This window comes from Scyliorhinus torazame, chromosome 6, assembly GCF_047496885.1.
Source record: "Scyliorhinus torazame isolate Kashiwa2021f chromosome 6, sScyTor2.1, whole genome shotgun sequence".
Taxonomy (NCBI): Eukaryota; Metazoa; Chordata; class Chondrichthyes; order Carcharhiniformes; family Scyliorhinidae; genus Scyliorhinus; species Scyliorhinus torazame.
The window spans coordinates 125423691-125449354 of NC_092712.1; the positions used below are offsets into that span (position 1 = coordinate 125423691).

Here is a 25664-nt window from a genome sequence, read left to right on the forward strand (position 1 = left end):
TTCTGGCAGTGCAGGGAGCAGTGCCCTTAGAGTGCCAGGGAGCACTGCCCAGGCATGAGCCACTCCCTCCAGCGGTTGCGTTCACCCATGCGTCTATGGCAGGTTTTGTTTGCCAGATGCACGTCATGGGACCGGTTTGTGATTCATGTCGGTGTGAATGGACAATTCAATGTGGGGGAACAACAGGCATAAACAGCTGATCTGCATTGTTAATTATATGTAAATGGGGATCCTGACTTTTAAAGTCATTGGTGGGGGATAGGGACAATCGAGCAGGGAAATGCTGCAGCGTAAAAGCCATTTTAGGACTCGCACTCAATTCTCCACCACTTCCACCATTCCTGCCCACCAGAAACAGGGGTGGAAAGTCCTGTCCAAAAACTCTCTACCTCCGTGTTCTTCAAACTTTTTTCCCAGGGACCCATTTTTCCAACCGACCAACCTTCGGGACCTAACCCGGCTGACCTTCGCGACCCACGTCGGCCGACCTGCGCGACCCACCATTTTCTCTTACCTTGTTTGCTGCTGACAAAAATGGAGGAAATGGTTTTGGGTCCCTTTAGCCCTCGTACACGCTCCTCCAATGGAACCTGTTGGATGAAGGTGAAGTCTTCCGGTGTGGGAAAATATGGAGTTTCCATTTGTCCAAAGTTCTGTATTTTTTTTCCTGTAAAATGTTAATTAATAAAATAAATGAATAAAACCCCCCCCGAACTTGTAAAACAAAAAGCTGCGACCGTTTAAAAAAAAGAAGCGGCCGCACTGCGCATGTGGGCCCGATCATCGGCGCGCATGCGCAGTGCGGCCGCATTTTGTTTACATGTTCGTGGCCATTTTGAAGGCCGCTTGCAGCCGGCGTTATTAGCAGCCGGCTGCTGCGGCTGTTGTGCAAAGATTTGCGCGATCGGGAGCGCCGCGACGGACGTCTCCGCGACCCTCCTGACACCCGCCCGCGACCCACCCGCGGGTCACGCCCATGAGTTTGACAATGCCTGCTTTACCTGACCCCTGCTCCCTACCACCTACCACTTCAATTTCACTCTGTGGTCGCACCAAGTGTGAAGCATTAAGAAGGGGCACGGTTTCTATAATCATTCATTCGAAACAGTTGCGCCAGTCGCTTCAGGAAACGAATATCTCCTTCATTTTGAAGGCAGGCAAGAACCCTGAGGAATATGCATCCTGTAGGGTGATTTCACTCTTGAATGTAGACTTGAAATTGTTGTTTAAAATACAGGTGTTTCGCTAGGAATAAACCTCCCTCTGATTATCCGGTGTGATCAGACTGGGTTCATAAAGGATCAAAATTCATGTAACAATGTTAGGAGATTATTAAATATTATTCAGGTCTTCCAAAAGCAGGTGAAAGACAGTTTACTGATCTCAGTAGGTACCGAGAAAGCTTTTGACAGGGTGGCGGGGAATTATTTATTCTACACGCTGCAGAACCTCGGGCTGGGAGGGGAGTTTGTGAAGTGGATACAAATGCTTTCTAAAAGTCCTCTGGCGGCAGTTCATACCAATGGTTATAGATCTGATCATTTTAGCCTTCAGCGATGAACTAGGCAGGGCTGCCCGTTATTCCCGTTATTGTTTGCAATAGCTATTGAACCCCTAGTGGAGGCAGTTAGACAGAACCCTTCGGTGTTTGGGTTATTTAGTGGTGGGAAGCAGCATAAGATCACGTTACATGTGTCTAAGCCTGCTGTGTTGCTCCTTATTCCTGCTATTATCAATATTGTGGGTAGATTTGGCTTCTTCTTGGGCTATAAAATTAACTTGGAGAAATCCAAGGCTATGCCTCTGGCAATACTTGTGGGGAGGCCTCCCCCCTTTGCTTCCTTCCCCTTTAGATGGTCCTCCTTTCCTCCTCGGGATTTACGTATTTGGGTTTTTCTATCACCTCTTCTTTTCAGCAGTGATATAAGGTAAACATCTTCCCTTACTCACGTCTATAAAGTGGATCTTACATTGTTGGTCCCCCTTACCGAAATCGTGGTTGGGTAAGATAGCACTGAGTAAGATTAATGTGTTGCCCAGGCTATTATATCCTTTACAGATGCCAGCAATTATGCTTTCTGTTAAGGTCTGAAAGGAAATGGAAGAAAAAGAGACCTCACTTAAAATTGGCCTAATTACAGCTTCCTAGTTCAAAATTAGGTTTGGGGGTGCCGAATATTAAGATGTATCAATTAGCCTCGCATCTCAGATTTCTCCGAGAATGGGTAGGAGGGGACCACACCTCCATTTGGCTTGATATTGAAGCTGGCTAGTCTGAATGCTCCTTACAAGCTCTGTTGTTTCTTAGGGATTTTAGGACTATGCCGAACAAGTGTGAGAATCCAATAATCATCAACACTCAGAGAGCGTGGAGGATGGTCCATGAATTGGAAGGTAGATTTAATTTGACTTCCGCTCTCTCTTCCATTCAGGGTAACCCAGATTTCCCACCAGGTCTTATAGATCATAGTTTTGATTTTTGTAAGGTTAAGGGGACATGTTTTAAAAACATTTTTTTAAGTTTAAAAGTACCCAATTCTTTTTTTCAATTAAGGGGCAATTTAGCGTGGCCAATCCACCTACCCTGCTCATCTTTGGGTTGTGGGACTGGGAGCAAAGACTTTGTGGTGGGACAATTGAGGAACCGTGGAGGACTTTCAAAACAATTTTTTCCATGCTCAGCAAAAGCATACACCAGTGAAAAGGGAGGACCTTAGGAAAAGGGATAACCAGCCATGGATACCTAAGGAAATAAAGGAGAGTATCAAATTGAAAGAAAATGCATATAAAGTGGCAAAGAATAGTGTGAAACTAGAGGATTGGGAAGTGTTTAACGGTCAACAGAAAGCCACAAAAAGAGCTATAAAGAAAAGTGAGATAGCTCAGAATATAAAAACAGATAGCAAAAATTTCTACAAATGTATAAAACGAAAAAGAGTAGCTAAGTTAAACATTGGTCCTTTAGAGGATGAGAAGGGGGAATTTAATAATGGGAAATGAGGAAATGGCTTCCTGCCTCCAGTGATTCCTGAAAGATCACCACCAATGCCTCCCCAATTTCCTCAGCTATCTCTTTTAGGACCCTGGGGTGTAGACCATCCGGTCCAGGTGACTTATCCATCTTCAGACCTTTCAATTTCCCCAGAACCTTCTCCTTAGTGATGGCCACTGCACTCACCTCTGCCCCCTGATTCTCCTGGAGCTCTGGCATCCCACTGGTGTCTTCCACGTGAAGACTGATGTAAAATAACTATTCAGTTTGTCTGCCATTTCTTTGTTTCCTATTGTTACTTCTCCAGCCATGTTTTCCAGTGGTCCAATGTCTATTTTTGCCTCTCTCTTACCTTTTATATATTGAAAGAAACTCTTCCTAACTTCTTTTATATTACTAGCTAACTTGCACTCATATTTCATTTTCTCTCCCCTTATTGCTTTTTTAGTTTTCCTCTGCTCGCTTTTAAATGATTCCCAATCCTCTGGCTTCCCACTAATCCTTGCCACTTTCTATGCTTTTCTTTTGCTTTCATGCTATCCTTGACTTCCCTCGTCAACCATGGATGCCTTGTCCTGCACTTAGCATGTTTCCTCCTCCTTGGGATGAATTTCTGCTGTGCCTCCCGAATAATCCCCCAAAACTCCTGCCATTGCTGTTCCATTGTCTTCCCTGCTAGTCTCATTTTCCAATCAACTCTGGCCAGCTCCTCCCTCATATCTTTGTAATTACCCTTATTTAATTGTAATACCGTGAACAGGTAATGTTTGTCGGTCTTCGGAGTGTAAGACACAAATAACATGCCAATAATTGTTGGCAAGGAGGCTATGGCAGGTGAGGACTTAGAAACAATCATTATTACTAAGGAGGTAGTGTTGGGCAAGCTAATGGGGCTAAAGGTAGACAAGTCTCCTGGCCCTGATGGAATGCATCCCAGGGTACTAAAAGAGGTGGTGGGGAAATAGCAAATGTGCTCTTGGTAATTTACCAAAATTTGCTGGGCTCCAGTTCCGGCAGATTGGAAAACAGCAAATGTGATGCCACTATTTTAAAAAGGAGGTAGACAAAAGGCGGGTAACGTTTAGACCGGTTAGCCTAACTTCTGTAGTGGCAAAAATGTTTGAATCTATCATTAAGGAAGAAATAGCAAGACACCTGGATAGAAAATATACCATTAGGCAGACACAGCATAGGTTCATGAAAGGCAGGATAATGTTTAACTAATTTATTGGAATTCTTTGAGAACATTACGAGTGCGGTGAACAATGGAGAACCAGTGGGTGCGGTGTATCTGGATTTCCAGAAGGCATTCGACACAGTGCCGCACAAAAGGTTGCTGCATAAAATAAAGGTGCATGGACTTCCAGGTAATGTATTCGCATGGATAGAGGATTGGTTAACTGACAGGAAGCAAAAAGTGGGGATAAATGGGTGTTTTTCTGGTTGGCGATCAGTGGCTAGTGGTATGCCTCAGGGATCAGTGTTGAGTCCACAATTGTTTACAATTTACATGGACGATTTGGAGTTGTGGAGCAAGTGTAATGTGTCAAAGTTCGCAGATGACACTAAGATGAGTCGTAGAGCCAAGTGTGCAGAGGATACTGAAAGTCTCCAGAGGGATGTAGATAGTTTAAGTGAGTGGGCAGGGGTCTGGCAGATGGAGTACAATGTTGGTAAATGTGAGGTCATCCATTTTGGTAGGAATATCAGAAAAATGGACTATTATTTAAATGGTTAAAAAATTGCACCATGCAGCTGTGCAGAGGGTCCTGCAGAGGGACCTGCAAAAATTGGTTTGCAGGTGCAGCAGGTAACTAAGAAGGCAAATGGAATGTTGTCCTTCGTTGCTAGAGGGATGGAGTTTAAAAGGCAGGGAGGTTATGTTGCAGCTGTATAGGGTGCTGATGAGGCCACACCTGGAGTACTGTGTACAGATTGGTCCCATTACTTGAGAAAGGATGTATTAGCACTGGACGGTGTGCAGAGGCGATTCACTAGGTTGGTTCCGGAGTTGAGAGGATTGGCTTATAATAATAATCTTTACTGTCACAAGTAGGCTTACATTAACATTGCAAAGAAGTTACTGTGAAAAGCCCCTAATCACCACATTCCGGCACTTGTTCAGGTACACAGAGGGAAAATTCTGAATGTCCAAATTACCTAATAGCACGTCTTTCGGGACTTGTGGGAGGAAACCGGAGCACACAGAGGAAACCCACGCAGACACAGGGAGAACGTGCAGACTCCGCACAGACAGTGACCCAAGCTGGGAATCGAACCTGGAACCCTGGCACTGTGAAACCATAGTGCTAACCACTATGCTACCGTGCTGCCCATGCTTATGAGGGTAGACTGGGACTATACTCAATTGAATTTAGAAGAATGAGGGGGAACCTTATAGAAACATATAAAATTATGAATCGAATAGTTAAGATAGAAGCAGGGAGGGTGTTTCTATGGCGGGTGAAACCAGAACTAGAGGGCATAGCCTCAAAATAGTGGGAAATAGATTTAGGACTGAGTTGAGGAGGAACTTCTTCACCCAAAGGGTTGTGAATCTGTGGAATTCCCTGCCCAGTGAAGCAGTTGCACATAGAACATTACAACGCAGTACAGGCCCTTCGGCCCTCGATGTTGCGCGGCTACCTCGTTGGAAATTTTTAAGACAAAGGTAAATAGATTTTTGAACAGTAAAGGAATTAAGGGTTATGGTGAGCGAGCGGATAAGTGGAGCTGAGTCCCCAAATAGATCAGCCATGATCTTATCGAATGACGGAGCAGGCTCAAGGAGCCAGATGGCCTACTCCTGCTCTTAGTTCTTATGTTCTAAACCCACACAGGCGCTGGGAGTGGGCTAGGGGACATGTTTAGGGATTGTTTTTTTTCATTCATGGAACGTAGACATTGCTGTCCGTTCCTCATTGCCCTTGAGGGGGCAGTTAAGGGACAACCACATTGTAGTGGATCTGAAGTCACATGTTGGCCAGGCCAGATAAAGTCGGCAGATTTCCTTCCCTAAAGGACATTAGTGAACCAGATGGGTTTTTAACACAATCAACAATAGTTTCATGGTCATCATTAGACTTTTAATTCCCGATTTTTTAAATTGAATTCAAATTTCACCATCTGCAGTGGTGGGATTTAAAACAGGGTCCCCAGAGAATTACCCTGGGTTTCTGGTTTTCTAGTCCAGTGACAACACCACTATGCCACAGCCTCCCCTTGTAATCTTTTGAGCAACTGTGTCAACAACTGTATCTACAACTTAGTTTTTATTCTTTATAAGACATCTCTGCAACATGGTCCTAGTGTCTCCCTGGTGGTAAAATCCTGTTATCTATGGAACCAAAGAAATTAATTAGCAAGTTTTATGACATTAAGTTCTAGATTGTGTACAATTGTGCTAGAGACTCTGTGGTCTTGGGAAAAGGATCTCACAGTGAATATTGATGAGGAGACCTGGGGCACTATCTGGGAAAATGCCAATATAATCTCAGTCTGTAATAGAACAAAGGAGACCCAATTTAAAATATTGCACTGTCTGCATGCTACACCAAGCTTAAGACACAGAATAGACCCCACTATCCCCATTATGCCAAAAGTGCAAATTAGTGAGGGGAGGCTATTGTGTCTGGTTCTGTGTCAAAAATAAATCCTACTGGCTGTGCATACTTAAAGAGCTTTGGAAGATATTTGATACGGCGTTAGCATTTGATCCTTTGTTCTTGGTTCTGGGCTCCCAGACAAAAAGATAATTGATGCCAATGAGAAAAGGCGGTATAATATCCTAACATTTGCAGCATGGGAGAATATCCTTTGTTCCTGAATTAGAGATAAATCTCCTTGTGTTCAAAATTGGCATATTATGGATTGCAACCCAATGGAATTTCTAATCTCCCCACTCCGATCCAAATCGGATGCATTCCAAAATGTATGGGGCCCCCATTTCAAATACTCAGGCTCTGTTGCGTCTGACTTACTCCTACAAGATTTTCTGTAGGTTATGTAGTTCCAGCTGTAACACCAAAGAGATAAATGCTGGAAAATCGCAGCAGGTCTGGCAGCATCTGTAGGGAGAGAAAAGAGCTAACGTTTCGAGTCCAGATGACTCTTTGTCAAAGCTAAGGACAGAGAATGTGGGGAATATTTATACTGTGGCGTGAGAATGAAAGATGAGTCATAGCCACAGAAACCCAGGGGAGCATGGTGCTAATAGCCACAGAAAGCAAGGGGAAAGAGTGCTAACGGCAGTCCCCAGAGAGAACAGAAGGTGTGAAAGGCCAAGCTGCAGAGAAACTAACATCAGAGAGTATACTGTGACAAATGTAGATGTGGGGGAGGGGAAGGGGGAAGCAAAGGGGAGAAAGGGTCACGAAAGGTGGATAAGATGGTGGGGGGGGGGGGGGGTTGGGGGGTAAATATATATAAAGAAAGACAAGAAAGAAAGAAATGGCAAAAGACAGTTCAAATGAAATGGAATGAAAACAAATGGGTCGAGGTGGGGGTAGAGCTGATCATCTGAAGTTGTTGAATTCAAAGTTGAGACCAGAAGGTTGTAGCATTCCTAACTGGAAGACGAGATGTTGTTGCTCCAGTTTGCGTTGAGCTTCACTTGAACACTCCAGCAGGCCAAGGGCAGACATGTGGGCATGGGAGCAGGGTCTTGTGTTAAAATGGCAAGCAACGGGAAGGTCAGGGTCCTGAATGCGCACAGACCGAAGGTGCTCAGCAAAGCAATCCCCCAGTCTGCATTTGGTCTCTCTGATATAGAGGAAACCACATTGGGAGCAGCGAATGCAATAGACCAAATTGGAAGAGGTGCAAGTGAAACGCTGCTTCACTTGGAATGTGTGTTTTGGGCCTGGGATGTTAAGCATGGAAGAGGTAACGGGGCAGGTGTTACACCTTCTGCAATTGCATGGGAAGGTGCCATGGGTGATGGGGGAGATGTTGGGTATGGTGGAGGAGTGGACTAGATTGTCTCTGAGGGAACGGTCTCTGTGGAATGCTGACAGAGGGAGTGAAGGGAAGATGTGTGGTGGTGGCATCACGCTGGAGTTGGTGAAAATGGTGGAGGATTATGCTTTGCATACGGAGGCTGGTGGGGTGAAATGTGAGAACAAGGGAGACTCTATCCTTGTTCTGGGAGGGAGGGGAGGGGGCGAGCATGGCGCGGGAGATGGACCGCACACTATTGAGGGCCCTGTCAATAACTGTAGGTGGGAAATTTTTTTTTTCTTTAATTTAGAGTACCCAATTCATTTTTTCCAATTAAGGGGCAATTTAGCGTGGCCAATCCACCTAGAGTGGCTGCAGCTGCTCTCTGTCTCTGTTGCTGAGTGCTGGCGGTTGCTGACTTGCCTGCAGGAGGGAGGGAGGGAGGAGAGAGAGAGGGAGTAGAGCAGAAGGAGAGAGAAAGGAGAGAAGGAAGGAAGGAACAACAACAATAGCAACAGCAACAGGAAGGTGGCTGCAAAACAAAGTGGGAGTAAAGCCCCTTTGTACTGTTTGTTTGCTGTGCCCCTCCCGGGCTGAGGGCCCGGCCCTGCCCAGTTCTCCCAACTGGCAGGCCTTCCTCATTCCAGGACGGGGACATTGAGTGGCTGTTGGCCCCCTCCCGGGCTGAAGATCCCTTACATCAGCAGGGAGGAGATCAGTTCCATTGGGTGGTCGTTCTAGGGTGGAGCACAGACTGCATTTTGCTGAGCTCTACTTGGGCCGAAAACTTCTTTAAACCAGCGTCACTTACCTCAGTGTGGTGACCTAGAGTGGGAGCATGGACTGTGTTTTGTTTTTTTGCTGGGCCCCTTCCTGGGCTGAAGATCCCCAATCCCCCCACCCTCCAGCTTCACCCGGAGTCTCAGGAGTCTCTCACCTCGGCCACCATTCCATCTGCCCCACCCTCCTGTGTTGCCGACCTCCTCCAACAGTGCTCCTTGTTCTCTCTTCTCTTCCCTTCCCTGCTTTGCTCCCCTGTATACCTTCCAAGGGGGAGAGTCCGTCATTCCACCTCGCGCTCCCCTGACTACCCCTCACCACTATCTATTTCCTCAATTAAATTCTAATGTGACAAAGCCCTCATTGGGGTGGGCGCGGCACTTGCCTGATGGCCACTCCACCTACGCCAGTGGCGGGGCCGACCAGAGCCACCTATGCGGGGGTGGTAGTCTCCTCGGCCTCCACTGCTCCTGCAGCCCCAACACCTTTCCGGTTGCTGACTGAAAGTTGGGCGTAAAGTGCTACGGTCACCTCACCGTTACCATAGAGGCGTGCATTCACGCAATGGCCGGGGTCCTCGGCCCCTCGGCCATTGTGGCCGCCTCTCGAATGTACGGGAAAGTCGTGTTCTTCCTGAAGGCCGAGAGGGCGGTTCACCTCATCCTTGAAAAGGGGCTCAGGGTGGGCGGGACCTACATGGCAGTGGACCCTCATGAGGCCACTGCCGAGCGGGTCATATTGTCCAATGTCCTGCCTTACCTCCCTACCGAGCCCCTCCTCCCCCACCTCCAACTACTGGGGGAGGTTCGTTCTAGCGCCGCTCCCTCTCAGCCTGAAGGACGCCCCTCTCAGGCACATCTACTCCTTCCGGTGCCAGGCTTTCATTCGCTTGGCCCAAGAGGATGTATTAGAGGGGGGATTCGAGGTCTCCCATCTCGGGGAGATCTTCCGCATCTTCTGGTCTGTGATGGTGTGCGGTGCCACGCCTGCAAGAAGGTGGGGCACGTGCGGAAGAACTGCCTCACTTCCAAAGCCACCACTGACACCAAGGTGGCTGCAGGAGGCACCGCCGGCCCCTCTCACTCCATTAGCATTACACCCCGATCCTACAGGGGGACACCGTGCTGGCGCAGACTGGCTGGTCGGCTGCCGGAGTGGAGGAGAGAGGGCATCCATGTCAGCAAGGGAGGGATGGTGGTGCGCGTGCTCCCAGGCCGGCGCAGAAGACGGCAACATCTCAAACCCTGGGGCAAAGTGTTGAGGGAAGGGGGGGGGGTTGCGAGAATGGGGATTTCTTCAGCGCAGGGCACCCCCCGCAAGCACCAGCTCTCCTTGGAGGGGGGAGGGGGGAGAGAAATATCATGACCCCCCCTGGAACAGAGCGGGTGGCGCCCTGACCCCTGCTTCTCGACATTACACCACCACCCCCGGAAGAGATTAGACAAAGTCCATCATCTGTCGTCCCCGGAACTGTTGCAGCCCCCCAAGCAGGACGCCTCGGGGCCGGGTGCGAGCGAGATCCCCCGAGGGCCCGTTCCGCCCAGTGCCATTTTGCACCCCAGAGGCGTTCCTTTTTACAACGCTGGAGGGCTCTGACGACTCCCTGACCTCAGGGTCATTAGGTGGTGGTGGCGAGGAGCGCCTCCCCCCTCCATCCCAGCCTCCTACTCCGGCAGTCCCCATCTCCACCCTGGAGCTTATTCCGGAACTGTTCCCGGGTCTATCCGGTGACCCGGCGTCGCAAGAGGAGGGGGGATCTGAGCCGCCGCCTCCCTCTGGCCTGATACAATTAGAGGAGTCTGTGAGGAAACCCTCTGTCGATGATCCGGGGGGTTGGATCGAGGCAGACACAGGGCTGGTAAGTGGGACCGTGCCGTCTGCCACACTCAATGTGGCAGAGGACACGCTCCCAGACGGCGACTGCCCGGAGGAGGACGGTAGCTCGGTGGGGGGCACGGGGGAGGATTTTGGCTCCACCAGCAGCGAGATGGTGGATTCCCTCGTGGCCGACACTGAGTCGCCCCTCATCCCCCGAGGGGAACTCCGGGAAACCGAGTGCAGCTAGCCCTCGACCGGTGGTCGGACTTGGCACTGCTCATCCGGTCTTCCCGCGCCTATGTTAAAGAGACAGGAGACACGGATGCTTCTGCGCAGCGCTGGCAGAAATCTTCCCTCGCCGAACTCCTGAGGGAACAGAGGGGCCTGCGCTCCTCTGCTCCTTCTGAGCACTGAAAAGGTGAAGGTAGCACTTTACTACTGACATGGAGGTGACCATAGCCAGCCTCAACATTAACGGCAGCAGGGACTCGCGCCGCAGGTTCCAGAACCTCTCGGTCCTCTGGGACGGGAAGTATGCGGCATGCTTCCTGCAAGAAACCCACACCGCTCCGGGAGACAAAGGCACATGGCTCCTGGAGGGCGGGGGAGGGGGGGGGGGGGGTCTACATGAGTCACCTCACCTCGTGTTTAGGCGGGGTGGCTATGTTGTTGGCCCCACATTTTCGGGCAGAGATCTTGGGGGTCAAGGAGCCAGTGCCAGGCCGGTTGCTGCACTTGCCGGTCCGCGAAGGGGTCGAGGTACTTCGCTTTGTGAATGTCTACGCTCCCCAGGCTGGCCAGCACCAGGCGACGTCGAACAAGTGTCCACTCATCTTGGCACCATCGCTTTTGTGAGGCCTGGGGTTGGAGCGTCCAGAATCGGCCGCCTCTACATTTCAAGGGCGTACCTGCGCCGTGTCCCGACGGCCTCTGTGCAGCAGGTGCCGTGCTTGGACCACCGTCTCGTGTGGGCGGGGCTCGCCCTGACTCGCGCTGAGTCGCGGTCCGCGTACTGGCATTTTAACAACCTGCTGCTGGAGGAGGAGCGGTTCCTGGGTTTGTTTCATCACTTCTGGACCGGTTGGAGAAAGAAGCGGGGAGGCTTCCCCTTCTTGAGGCTATGGTGGGACGTGGGCAAGACTCACGTGCGTACCTTCTGTCAGGAGTATGCGAGGGGGTCGACAAAGAGGCGGAAATCCAGGTTCGAGGAGTTGGAAAAGGAAGTGCTCGACCTGGAGTCACGTCTCGGTCAGCCCGATGAAGGCCCGGCCCTGCAGCTGGTGGACAGAGAGAAGAAGGGCGCGCAGCGGGACTTGCAACTTGTCGGGTCCCGGGCATGTATATGATCTCGCGGATCCAGGTCCTTACGGACATGGACCACGGCTCCCCCTTCTTCTACTCGCTGGAAAAAAGGCGCGGGGTCCGTCAGCAGCTCCTTACGCTGCTGGCCGACGACGGGCCCCTCGTCTCAGATCCGGAGGCGGTTCGGACCCAAATTCTACAGCGCTCTCTTCTCTCCGGATCCGTCCAGAGAGGATGCTTGCAGAATTTTGTGGGAGGACCTGCTGCAGGTCGGCCTGGAAAGCGCCGGTAGGCTTGATACCCCTATAAGCCTGGGGGAGCTGACCGGCGCCCTCGACAGCCTGTCCAGGGGCAAAATCTCAGGGCTGGACGGGCTGACCGTGGAGTTCTTCAGGGCATGCTGGGACGTCCTGAGGAGCGACTATGCGGGAGTCCTGGGGTAAAGTATCACAACCGGGGAGATGTCCCTCTCATGGCGCAGAGCCACCATTACCTTGCTGCCAAAGAGGGGGGATCTCCGCCCCACGTTAAAAACTGGCGTCCGGTCTCCCTCCTCAGCACGAATTACAAGATTTTCGCCAAGGCAATGAGTTTGCGGCTTGGCACCGTGCTGGACCACATGATCCACCCTGACTATCCTACACGGTCCCAGGCCGCACAACCCATGACAACATCCATCTGGTCCGGGACCTGGTCCATCATTCCCGGAGGGCAGGTATGTCGAGCGCCTTCCTGTCCCTTGATCAGGAGAAGGCGTTCAACAGGGTGGACCACGAATATTTATTCGGGACTCTGCAAGCATTCGGGTTTGGGGCGCAATTTGTTGCCCGGATCCGACTTCTGTACACTGCCGCAGGGTGTCTCGTTAAGGTTAACGGGTCCCTGGCGCCGCCCCTTCGCTTTGAGAGAGGAGTGCGTCAGGGCTGCCCTTTGTCTGGCCAACTTTATTCTATTTGCGTGGAGCCTTTCCTGCGGAGGAGGCTGTCGGGACTGCTTTTGCGCGGGCCAGGCATTGGGGTGGTGCTTTTGGCTTACGCTGATGACGTGCTCCTCAAGTTCACTGACCCTGCTGACCTGCGGAGGATGCGAGAGTGCCAGGCTGTGTACTCCGACGCGTCCTTTGCCAGGATCAACTGGGCCAAATGTTCCGGACTCCTGGTCGGTCCGTGGCAGACGGACCCCCTCCCAGAGGAGCTCAGGCCTTTCACCTGGAGCAGGACCTGCCTCCTCTATTTGGGGGTCCATCTTTGTCTGGCTGAATAATCCTGGCCGGCTAATTGGCAGGAGCTGGAGACCAAGGTCACCGCTCGCTTGAGACGCTGGACAGGACTGCTCCGAGTGCTATCTTACAGGGGTCGAGTTCTCATCATAAACCAGCTGATAGCCTCCATGTTGTGGTACCGGGTGGCCACTTTGACCCCTCCCCCTGACATTGTCAAAAAGATCCAGAGAATGCTTGTAGAGTTCTTCTGGGACAAGAGACAGCACTGTGTCGCTGCTGAGGTTCTGAGTCTCCTGCTTAGGGAGGGCGGACAGGTGCTGGTGTGCCTTCGCACCCAGGTGGTGACCTTCCGCCTTCAGACCCTGCAACGATACCTTTACGTTGAGCCACCTGGTGTGCCCTGGCAATGCATTTCTTCTGCTAGGTGCACGACCTGAATTATGACGTGCAGTTCCGATTCATAGATCTGCAGGGTCTTCGTTACCCTCTGCAGGCGCTTCCTGTCTTTTACCAGGACCTGCTCAAAGTTTGGAACATGGTCGCCTCGCACTGCAGCTCCCCCCCCATCAGGAGTGGTGGCTGTCATCAGGGAGCCACTGCTCAGGAATCCGCACCTCCACCAATACCATTTTGAGTGGCTGGCAGAGGAGCGAGCTGTGGCTTCCGGGGTGACCAGGATCGGGGACGTGCTGGGTGGCGGAGGAGTGGGCTGGATGACACCCTATGAATTAGCACAACGTACAGCATCCGGCTCGCAGCCAATGCCATCCGAGACCTCAAAACGGTTGTGCTCGGACCCGATGGCACTCGTGGTTTGGAGGACGCGTAGGTGTGTGGTGGACCCCGTCTGGGCGAACCCCTGCCCGGACGGAATTCTACATTGGTCCCAGGCCCTGAAACCTCCTTTGGGGGCTGGTGCCCCACAATCCTCGCCGCCTCACGGAAATACCCTCAATGCCTTTCCGAAATGCGCGGAGGGCTTTCCTGTATGGGCTGCTGCTGCACACCATTCACCTCCTTACCCTCGCCCGTTGTCCGGACATGCCATGGCGTGCCTTGTTGCCATCCGGTGGCGGAGGTCCCTACTGGAGGTCTCTCTATGGAGGACTCCTCCCCTTCAATCTTGGGGACCTGGGGTGGAGGGTGTTGCATGCAGCAGTGCCGTACAACCACCGATTGCACCGGTTCACAGACTCCCAAGAAGCCTGCCATTTTTGCGGCCTTGTGGGGTCCGAGGACCATGTCTATGTTACATGTTTTAGGCTGCACCCCCTTTTTAGTTTTCTAACCAATCTCTTGCTGGAGTTTTGTTTGCACTTCAGCACCACGCTCCTAATCTACGGGCACCCGGTGCGGAGAGAGGCGGGGAAGGTGGAGGACCTCCTTGTGAACCTGCTCCGGGGCCTGGCGAAGCGCACCAACCGAGGGTGTCGACGGCCAGACAGTCTGCCCCACTTCCGTGGCTACATTCGCGCCGGGTATCCCTGGAAAGGGAGCATGCGGTGTCCACGGCCGCCATCGAGACCTTCCATGCCCGGTGGGCACCGCAGGGGTTGGGGTGCTATATTGACCCCTTTAACTCCACTCTTATTTGATGTTTTTTAAGTTTCCGTTGATCTTTGTTATGTTTGGGCAGTGCCCATAACAGGAGCGGCCCTTTTTTGCTTTGTCCCTCAGTTTGTTTTCCTTTCTTCTGCTTTGTTGGTGGACCTCAAATGAGTGGCCAATCCACCTACCCTGCACATCTTTGAGAAGAGCTGTAGTCCAGATAGCTATGGGAGTCAGTGGGCTTGTAGTGGATATTAGTAGATTGTCTATTGCCGGAAATGGAGACAGAAAGACCAAGGATGGGAAGGGAAGTCTCTGAGATGGACCAGGTGAAAGTGATGGAGGGGTGGAAACTGGAAGCGAAGTAGATGAATTTTTCCAGTTACGGACCAATGTACCGGTAAAGGAGTTGTGGGAGGGGGCCAGGATAGGCCTGGAACAAGGAATGTTCTACATACCCCATAAAAAGGCAAGCGTAGCTAGGACCCATGCAGGTACCCTTTGCTACACCTTTGATTTGGAGAAAATGGGATGAGTTAAAGGAGAAATTGTTGAGAGATAGAACGAGTTCAGCCAGGCGGAGGAGAGTGGTGGTGGATGGGAATTGTCCGGGCCTCTTTTCGAGAAAGATGCAAAGAGCTCTCAGGCCATCCTTGTGTGGGATGGAGGTGTAGAGAGATTGCACATCCATGGTGAATAGAATGCGGTTAGGGCCCGCGAACTGGAAGCTGTCAGTATGACGCAGGGCATCAGAGGAACCCCGGATGTAGGTGGGGAGGGAATGGACCAGAGGAGCGAGGATGGAGTCCAGATAAGAGAGATACATTCGGTGGGGCAGGAGCATGCTGACACAATGGGCCTGCCGGGACAGTCCTTTTTGTGGATTTTGGGAAGTAGGTAAAAGTGGGCTGTCTGGGGTTGGGAGACTATGAGGTTGGAAGCCATAATGGGAAGGCATCCGGAGGAAATGAGGTCACTAACGGTGTTGGAGATAATGGCTTGATGTTCAGCGGCCTGGTCATGGTCCAAGGGAAGGTAGGAGGAAGTATCTGAGAGTTGGCGCTCAGCCTCTGCGAGGTAGAACAGACAACAACAGCACCCCATTTGTCGGCAGGTTTGATGATAAAGTCGGGGTTAAACCTGATGGAGTGACCAGGACGTTCGGAAGGAGAGAGATTGGAATGGGTGAGGGGGACAGAAAAATTAAGATGGCAATGTCCCGTCGACAGTTCTCAATGAAAAGATCGAGGGCAGGTAATTGTCCTTGCGGGAGTGTCCACTTGGAGGCAGAATGTTGGAGGCACATGAAAGGATCTGTGGAATGGGAGGAGGACTCTTGCCCAAAGAAGTGTTAGTTTCTCTGCAGTTTGTCCTTTCACATCTTTTGTTCTCTCTGGGGACTGCCATTAGCACTCTTTCCCCTTGCTTTCATTGTCTATTAGCACCCCGTTTCCCTGGGGTGCTGTGACCATCTTTCATTCTCACTCCATAGTATAAATATTTCCCACTTTCTGTCTTTAGCTTTGACAAAGAGTCATCGGACTCGAAACTTTAGCTCTTTTAACTCCCTACAGGTGCTGCCAGACCTGCTGAGATTTTCCAGCATTTTTTCTTCGGTTTCAGATTCCAGCATCCGCAGTAATTTGATTTTATCCACCTGTAATATACGAGATGCGAGGGTGTGTACCACTTTGCCTTGCTTTCATGGCTTTATCTTTCCCCCCCCCACCCTATTACTTGTCCTCTCTATTTTTTGTATATGTGGAAGCGCCGGGTTTACTGAACGAACTGTGTTGGTTTTGTTATGGGCCAGGGTTTAGAGAACCCCAAAGTGTATCATGGAGTTCACCTGACCCACAACTTTTACTAGATTGTGGTATGGGGAGCACAAGGCCCACTCAACTGTGTGGTGCAACAAAAATTTTAAAATAGTTTTTAAAGCAAAACAATGTTTATTCAATGAACTCAATGAAACTTTTTAAAACATACAGTGAACATCTTAGCACCCGTCAATTCAAATACACCCCCCAAAGAATACAACACTCTAAGTAATCTTTAAACTGTCCTTTTAACATGCATAAGACAAAAATCCTTTTTACAGAAGCACATCAAGTTTAAATTCTCTACTGAGAGGAGTTATCACTCTGAATTCACCAAATGATCTGGAGATAATTTTTAGATGGCAGAGAGATCAAAATTACACCTTTGGCTGGCTTCAGCTCCAACACTAAAACGAAACGAAAAACACAGACACACCCAAGCTTTTCCTCAAAGCAAAACTAAAAAGCAGAGCCACAGCTCAGCTCCACCCACACTCTGACTCTGACATCACTGCAGCCACTTGAGCAGACAAACATTTCTTAAAGTTTCCTCCTGACATCGATGACGCTATACCATACGAGCTTTGAAGGTGTCTTGCATTGTTTGTAAAAATGGAAAACCTCTGATAAAAATATACTTTTAGTAAGATACCACAGCAGAAAAAGGCCTCTCTTTGCACAACAACTCTTTGGAAGAGCAACTCACCTCGTGTCACTCACTTTCCTGGCCTTTTGCCTTAGATCTGCAGATTATCTCGCTTCAGATGATTATCCAATTCTCCTTTGAATACTTGAGTTAAATCTGTCTCCATCACGTTCTTAGGCAGAGGGTTCCAAGTCCTAATCACACACTGCAAAAAAGACTCTCCTCATGTTGGTTCTTTTGCCACTTACCTTAAATCAATGTCCTCCGGGTTCTCGGCCCTTCTGCTTCCAGAAGAAATAGTTTCTCCATATCTACTCTGTCCAGACGCCTCATGAATACCTCTACCAAATCTTCTCTCAGCCTTCCCTTCAACAAGGAGAACAGGTCCTACCTTCTCCAATCTATCCATGTAGCTGAAATTCCCAATCCCTGGAACCATTCTCACAAATCTTTTCCAATATCTTCACGTCCTTCCTAAAGTGTGGTGCCAAGGTGTTTTATACAGGTTCATCTTAACTTTTAAAATAAATGCACATATATCCCCAGGTTTCTCTGGCCCTGCACCTCCCTCTACTAATTAATTGTATTCTTTATTTTAGATCCCCCCCCCCCACATGCTTCCTCGTGAAATGAATAACTTCACAAGTTCACAGTTCACAATTCTTCTGAATTTTATGTCATCCGCAAATTTTGAAATTGTGCACTGTACACCAAAGTCTAGGCAATTAACATAGATTGAGAAAGGTAATGGGACTAACTCTGACCCATGAGGAACCCCAAGATAACTCCCTGTGGCTGCCTTGTCATCTTTCTGTTCACCTGAGAGGGAAGACAGTGGGCGGGATTTACCGGCTGTTTAATCCGGCAGGAAATTCCGGTCTCACACCGGGGCACGGGTTTCTCGGCGGTGAGGGGTGCAGCCAACGGGAAATCCCATTCACAATCCCGCTGGCGGGCCGCCTCACCCACCGCAAAGCACGCAGCAGAGTGGCCGGTAAATCCTGCCCAGTGTCTTGGTTTAATCTATCTCGTCCATAAAATGACACCTCTGACAGTGCAGCACTCCCGTGGTGTCAGTCTGGTTTATGTGAATAGAGGAAGGGAAGCTGTCCATTTAACCCCTCAAGCCTGTTCTACAGCTGTTCAATCATGACTGATCTGCAGTCCAGTTCTATCCCCTTCGTATTATATTCCTTAATATCTTTGGATAGCAAACGTCTACCCATCTCAGATTAAAGATTTATGGTTGATCTCACATCAATTTGCATTTGCTGGGAGCCGTGCTGCTAGCCGGGGGAGGAGGGGGCTGCGGCGAGGGCTGGGGAGACTGGTGGGGGCTGACGAGGGGGTGTCCAGAAGGGCACTATCTGGCAGGTCGGATCAGCACAAGGCTGGTGCCATGTTGTACGGCACGACCGCTGCAGTTCGTCGCTGTGCGCGGCCACGGACTCGGCAATTCTCCAGCGTTTATATCCGGGAGGCTGTGCATTTCACATGGCGCGGCTGCTAGTCCCTCACCGCTTGGAGCATCGCTGCTGGGGCCTCCCTAATTTTTTAGTTGTAAAACTAGACACTTCCTCCGGACATAGCCTCAAAATCAGAGAATCCAGCCCCACATTTCCTGATTTTTCCTGTCCATCGCCGACGACGTCACAAGATTCAACCCACCTCATTTAAATAAATTTGAATGAGTTTATACATTGTTAGTGCCGCCCCTGCCAAATGACCCCCCTCAGTAAGCATTCTCACACATTGCCGAGATTAACAACAGGTTGGCCAGTGCTGAGGTTGTCAAGGGAATCCCTCTGGGGGTGCAAAGGTAAATATAACCCCTGAGGTGTAGAGGGACATGCCTGCCAGTGCCAACTGGGCAAGTGCCAACTGGGCAGTGCCAACCTGTGCCAGGAAGAAGTGCCAGGGGCCGACCCTAGTGGGAGAACCATGGGGGGCGGGACTTTAATGTATGGTGGGCAGCGGAGGGGGAGAGCGTAAATTGAGGGGTGGGATGCCGGCGCGGAATGTTGGCAAGAGGGGAAGGGGTACGCCAGCGATGTATGCATGAGGTGGAGGTGGGGGAGGGGGGAGCATAAACCACGCACTGTCAGCTCTTTTTAGCATTCCGTGAGAAAATTAGTCTGTGCAACTGGAGAGTTACACGGCAGTTTTCTGGGTGAGCCTGACACTTTGCCCAATTCTGGTGAGATGCCGCCCTTAGTCTATCAGTTATATTGTGATGTGCCCTCCAACCACCCTCCTAGCTTTTCAGCCATTAGTTCTTTATTTTTCTTAAATTATTTGCTTCTTATTTGTGGTTATTTTTCTTCCCTCTTCAGAATTCCCCTGCCTTATTTGTGGTCAGCATGTCCACAGGTAATCTCCAGTGTGATTCTATAGCTATTCACATACAGTAGTGAGATGTGAGCCCCACATTAACTCTTGGGGATTGTCTGCCATTACATCAGTGTTAGGATGATTTTGTGTTTGGATTCTGGCCTGGGTTCTGTTTCCATTGGATTTCTGCTCAGAGAGCCTGTCCTTTAGTTTCTAATACGATTTGAGGCTTCTCATGTCTGCGCTCGCTGATGCTACTGGGAGCTCATTACTATTAATTAAAATGCTGAGCAACAATGTTGCTGTCGCTGAAAAAGCAGCCTGGTGCCGTTGACCTCCAGCTCTTGCTTTCCAATTGAGCCTTGCAGGATGCAGATTTGAGGTTACTGTCAGGTCAGCCATGATCTTATTACATAGCGGAGCAGGCTCGAGGGGCTGGTTGGCCTACTCCTGCTCCTTGTTGGTATAACTCTGTGCCACCTTTGATGAGTGGTCTGGCTCTTCTAGTAGCAGTTATTAGCCTATGAAAACCCTGTAAAACAACAGCCTGCATCCTGGCTCCCAGGATCTGGAGAGCTTTGGAGCCTGAAAGTGTTGGCTCTGGGGCCTAGCGCTGGTATAATTAGCCCTCAGTTCGTGGGACAAGGTGACTTCTTTCCTTGTACTCTGCGTGGAGATGTCTCCCTGAGCGCAGTGCCCCCTCATGATGTCCTGAGCCACACAGCAATGTCCCACCGCAAGAATTACTTTTAAAATCCTCCTTTAAGAGCCATCCACTAGTTGGCTATTTAGAAGCATAGTAATTTAAGCTTTATCATTATGGAAAGCACCAGATGGGAAGGAAAAAAATTATTTTTCAGGATATGAAAACCAAATGTTGACTCTTAAGTGTATCCTGCATGTTGTAATTTTGACATTCCTGACTGCCCACAACACCTTGGGGTAATTTTAATACGTGCCTACAGCTAATAGAAGTTGCTTTGAGACAGATGAGACTATTCAGGAGGAAATGATCACTGGATAGAAAATCACCAGTTAACTTATGCAAATTAATCTCCAGGAATCTAGATATCTGGGTGCATAATTTAGCTGCAAATGACTTTCAAATATACTTGTCCAATGTTGCCAATATTTAATTGTCCAGTAATGGAATCATTGTGTGGAAACAATGCACTAAACTGTTTGCTCCAAGTTTTCAAAAGCAATGTTGGATTTCCTAGATGCCAAGTATCAAAAATAATTTTTTTAGTGTCAGAACATTTAGTCATTGTCTCAATTTTTCACTCCATGAGATTGTAAGTGGATGTGGAGTTCTGTGGGGTTCCTGCTTTTACTTGGCAGGGAGGTTGGGACTGTTGTTTGCTGAACACATAATGACTGATTCTCGATGGGGGGGGGGGCAAATGAAACAGTTAAAGGAAAATTAGAAGCTGAAAAGCAAATCAAAAGTAATTCCCATATTTTAGGTGATTTATTTTGTCAGTAATCCAACTTAACAGTACTGGAACAACGGAGTGTTTTACTAATGTTTATTGGTATTTGATTTGATTTATGATTCAATCTCTGTAGTTCTATGAAAAGAAGGTTTTAATGAAAATTGTTGGGAACTGTTAGTTCAATAACCCAATTATCTTAGCAAAAGATTTCCAAGAAAATGCGCATGAGTTCCCTCCCTAACAGCACTGGGGGTGCACCGACACCACATGGACTGCAGCTGGTCAAAAAGGCAGCTCACCACCATGACATAGTGGCACAGTGGTTAGCACCAGAGACTCAGGTTTGATTCTGACTGCAGGAGACAGTCTGTGTGGAGTTTGCACGTTCTCCCTGTGTCTGCGTGGGTTTCCTCCAGGTTCTCCGGTTTCCTCCCACAGTACAAACATGTGCAGGTTAGGTGGATTGGCCATGCTGAATTGCCTCTTCGTATCCAAAGATGTGGCGGTTAGGTAGGGTTATGGGGATAGGGCGTGGGAGTATGCCTAGGCAGGGTGCTCTTTCATAGGTTTGGTGCAGACTCGATGACCTCCTTCTGCACTGTCGGGATTCTATGGATTCTCAGGGGCAATTAGAGATGGGCAATAACTGATGGCCTGTGCAGCGAAGTCCTCATCAAGTGAATGAATAAAACAAGTAGACACATAAAGTTCCTATCATTTCAACTTGTTTGATGGATTTTCACCATTTAAACACTTTGCTAAATAGATTTGTTTCGAGAGCAACATGAGCTTTGCACTGGTTAACTTGAGTGGTCATTCAAAAGTCCAGTTGTTTCAACCTAATCTGTTTCAGTCAGAATGCCTGTTTGAAGAGTGATCTCTTTGCAGTTATGAGGGAGAAAATAATATGAAGCCTTACAACACCAGGTTAAAGTCCAACAGGTTTGTTTCGATGTCACTAGCTTTCGGAGCGCTGCTCCTTCCTCAGGTGAATGAAGAGGTATGTTCCAGAAACATATATATAGACAAATTCAAAGATGCCAGACAATGCTTGGAATGTGAGCATTAGCAGGTGATTAAATCTTTACAGATCCAGAGATGGGATAACCCCAGGTTAAAGAGGTGTGAATTGTGTCAAGCCAGGACAGTTGGTGGGATTTCGCAGGCCAGATGATGGGGGATGAATGTAATGCGACATGAATCCCAGGTCCCGGTTGAGGCCGCACTCATGTGTGCGGAACTTGGCTATAAGTTTCTGCTCGGCGATTCTGCGTTGTCGCGTGTCCTGAAGGCCGTCTTGGAGAACGCTTACCCGGAGATCAGAGGCTGAATGCCCTTGACCGCTGAAGTGTTCCCCGACTGGAAGGGAACATTCCTGCCTGGTGATTGTCGCGTGATGTCCGTTCATTCGTTGTCGCAGCATCTGCATGGTCTCGCCAATGTACCACGCTTCGGGACATCCTTTCCTGCAGCGTATGAGGTAGACAACGTTGGCCGAGTCGCACGAGTATGTACCGCGTACCTGGTGGGTGGTGTTCTCACGTGTAATAGTAGTATCCATGTCGATGATCTGGCACGTCTTGCAGAGATTGCCATGGCAGGGTTGTGTGGTGTCGTGGTCACTGTTCTGAAGACTGGGTAGTTTGCTGCAAACAATGGTTTGTTTGAGGTTGCGCGGTTGTTTGAAGGCAAGTAGTGGGGGTGTGGGAATAACCTTGGCAAGATGTTCATCGTCATCGATGACGTGTTGAAGGCTGTGAAGAAGATGACGTAGTTTCTCCGCTCCGGGGAAGTACTGGACGACGAAGGGTATTCTGTCGGTTGTGTCCCATGTTTGTCTTCTGAGGAGGTCGGTGCGGTTTTTCGCTGTGGCCCGAGAAAATAATGGTCGGGGAGAACAAAATAAATTAAAATTTATGTTTTAAATTGTTTGTTACCAATAGTAGCTTTGAGGATCACCATAACTCATTAATTTTTCTCCAATCTTCTCAGCTCTGAAGAGAATAATGTCAAGACTGAGCCTTGCAGCCTTGAAGTAGAATTGAGTTTGCTGTCCAACCAACTTCCTAAATCAAAAGGGCTGGCAGAATTTCTTCAAAAAGTAAGAGCTTTATCCATTTTGTCCCCTTTCCTTAAAGATAATTAATTTGTTATCATGGACCAAAAAAAGGTTTTGAATTTGCCTATTTGCAGTCTTACAAACTGTGAGCTCAGTAAATTGCTTTGAACTCAATGGGCAGGAAATTGGGCTTATTATCACTTGTTTTATTCACACTACATAAGGGGCGACGTTCTCCGACCCCCCGCCGGGTCGGAGAATCGCCGGGGGCTGGCGTGAATCCTGCCCCCGCCGGTTGCCGAAGTCTCCGGCACCGGATATTCGGCGGGGGCGGGAATCGCGCCGCGCCGGTTGGTGGGCCCCCCCTGCTCGATTCTCCGGCCCGGATGGGCCGAAGTCCCGCCGATAAATTGCCTGTCCCGCCGGCGTAAATTAAATCACCTACCTTACCGGCAGGACAAGGCGGCGTGGGCGGGCTCCGGGGTCCTGGGGGGGGCGCGGGGCGATCTGGCCCCGGGGGGTGCCCCCACGGTGGCCTGGCCCGCGATCGGGGCCCACCGATCCGCGGGCGGGCCTGTGCCGTGGGGGCACTCTTTCCCTTCCGCCTCCGCCACGGTCTCCACCATGGCGGAGGTGGAAGAGACTCCCTCCACTGTGCATGCGTGGGAAACTGTCAGCGGCCGCTGACGCTCCCGCGCATGCGCCGCCCGGAGATGTCATTTCCGCGCCAGCTGGCGGGGCAACAAAGGCCGTTTCCGCCAGCTGGCGGGGCGGAAATTCCTCCGGCGTCGGCCTAGCCCCTCAATGTTGGGGCTCGGCCCCCAAAGATGCGGAGCATTCCGCACCTTTGGGGCGGCGCGATGTCCGTCTGATTGGCGCCGTTTTGGGCGCCAGTCGGCGGACATCGCGCCATTTCCGGAGAATTGCGCCCATGATCTTTGAAATGGCCTCCGTAGCACATTAACACACTTGTATGGCAGATCGTGCCAGATAACATTGCTGCAGGTGTTTGCATGCTTGTAGTCAACATTTGCCAAAGTAAGAAAGCAGACAGAACATGATATCAAACAGTGTGTCCTTTTTTGACTCTGGTGATGTCATAAAGTCATAGATGTTTACAGCATAGAAACAGGCCCTTTGGCCCAGCTTGTCCATGTCGCCCAGTTTCTAGCACAAGCTAATCCCACTTGCTTGCATTTGGCCCATGTCCCTCTAAAACCACCCTGCCCATGTAGCTATCGAACTGCTTTTTAAAAGACAAAATCGTACATGCCTCTACCACTGCCTCTGGTAGACCGTTCCAGATGGTCACCACCCTCTGTGTGAAGAAATTTTCCCTCTGGTCTCTTTTGTATCTCCCCCCTCGCACCTTAAACCTATGCCCCCTAGTTCTAGACTCCTCTACCTTTGGGAAAAGATGTCGACTATCTACCTTATCTATGCTCCTAATTATTTTATAGGCCTCTATAAGATCACCCCTAAGCCTCCTACGCAGCAGGGAAAAAAGCCTCTGCCTATCCAGCCTCTCCTTATAACACAGACCATGAAGTCCTGATAGCATCCTCGTAAATCTCTTCTGCACTCTTTCTAGTTTAACAATATCCTTCCTATAATAGGGTGACCAGAACTGAACACAGTATTCCATGTGTGGTCTTACCAATGTCTTGTACAACTTCAACAAGACATCCCAACCCCCACTTGGAGCTCAGTGCTCCAATCATTGATCTCTTTAAACCTCTTGGGGAGTCAGGAGGTGAATTAGTCTCTGCAGAATTCCTAGCCTCTGACCTGCTCTTGTAGCCACAGTATTTATATGGCTAGTCCAGTTTAGTTTTTGGTAACCCAAAGATGTTGATTCAGTGATGGCAATGCCATTGAATGTTAAAGGGGATATGGTTAAATTCTGTCTTGTTGGAGATGGTCATTGCCTGGCACTTACTTCTGTGGTGCACATGTTACTTGCCACTTGCCAGCCCAAGCCTGAATATTGTCCATGTCTTGCTGCATTTGGACACAGACTGTTTCAGCACCTGAGGAGTCACAAATGGTGCTGAACAATATGCAATCATCCGCAAACATCCCCACTTCTAACCTTATGATGGAAAAAAGGTAATTGACGAAGCAGCTGAAAATGGTTGGGCCAAGGGAACAACTTGAGGAACTCCTGTAATGATGGACTGACGCTGAGATTATTGGCTCCCAATGATCGCTATCATCTTACTTTGCTGCTTACGATTGTGCTCCACGTTGTACTGCAAGAAAGAGTGAAGAGAGTCAGCAAGCGTCATCTGTTACGTTAATATGGCTGTCATGCTTGAATAGCTGACCATGTTTGCAAGCTGTGAGAACTGGGTGTGATGCTTGCTGCCGTAGTAACTGTGTGAAGTTGAGGTGAAGCTATGAGTGTGAGGTACGAGACCAGATTGAGAGAGATTATTGGCAGATGAGTGATGGTTGTGTAATTGGTACGATATAGCATTCGTGAGGTTACTGAACTTCTCGAAGCACTGCATTCAGGTGCTTGGGCTAGACTTCAGGCATTCACCTTCATGGATTTCTATTTCCACTGTCTTTTGACCACATGTCTAAAGAGCCCTCACCCCCTCTCTTCCTTTCCACCTCTTTCACAAATATCTCCAGTGCAGCATCTGAAAACCTTGGAATCTACTCTACCTCCTTTCGTGGTATTCCTCATTCTTTCCCAGATTTGATTCTCCTCAACTGTGACTCCCAACATTTTTAAGAGATGCAAGCCATCGTTAAATGGTTCTA

General features: G+C 49.5%; 1 protein-coding gene across 1 annotated transcript in view; it reads left to right on the top strand.

Annotated features, from left to right (window-relative positions):
- LOC140424998 (raftlin-like) overlaps positions 1 to 25664 on the top strand; it is a 237064-nt gene that overhangs the window by 107420 nt on the left and 103980 nt on the right. The window contains 1 exon segment of the mRNA XM_072508756.1: positions 22826 to 22934. Coding sequence (XP_072364857.1) covers positions 22826 to 22934 — 109 coding nt within the window.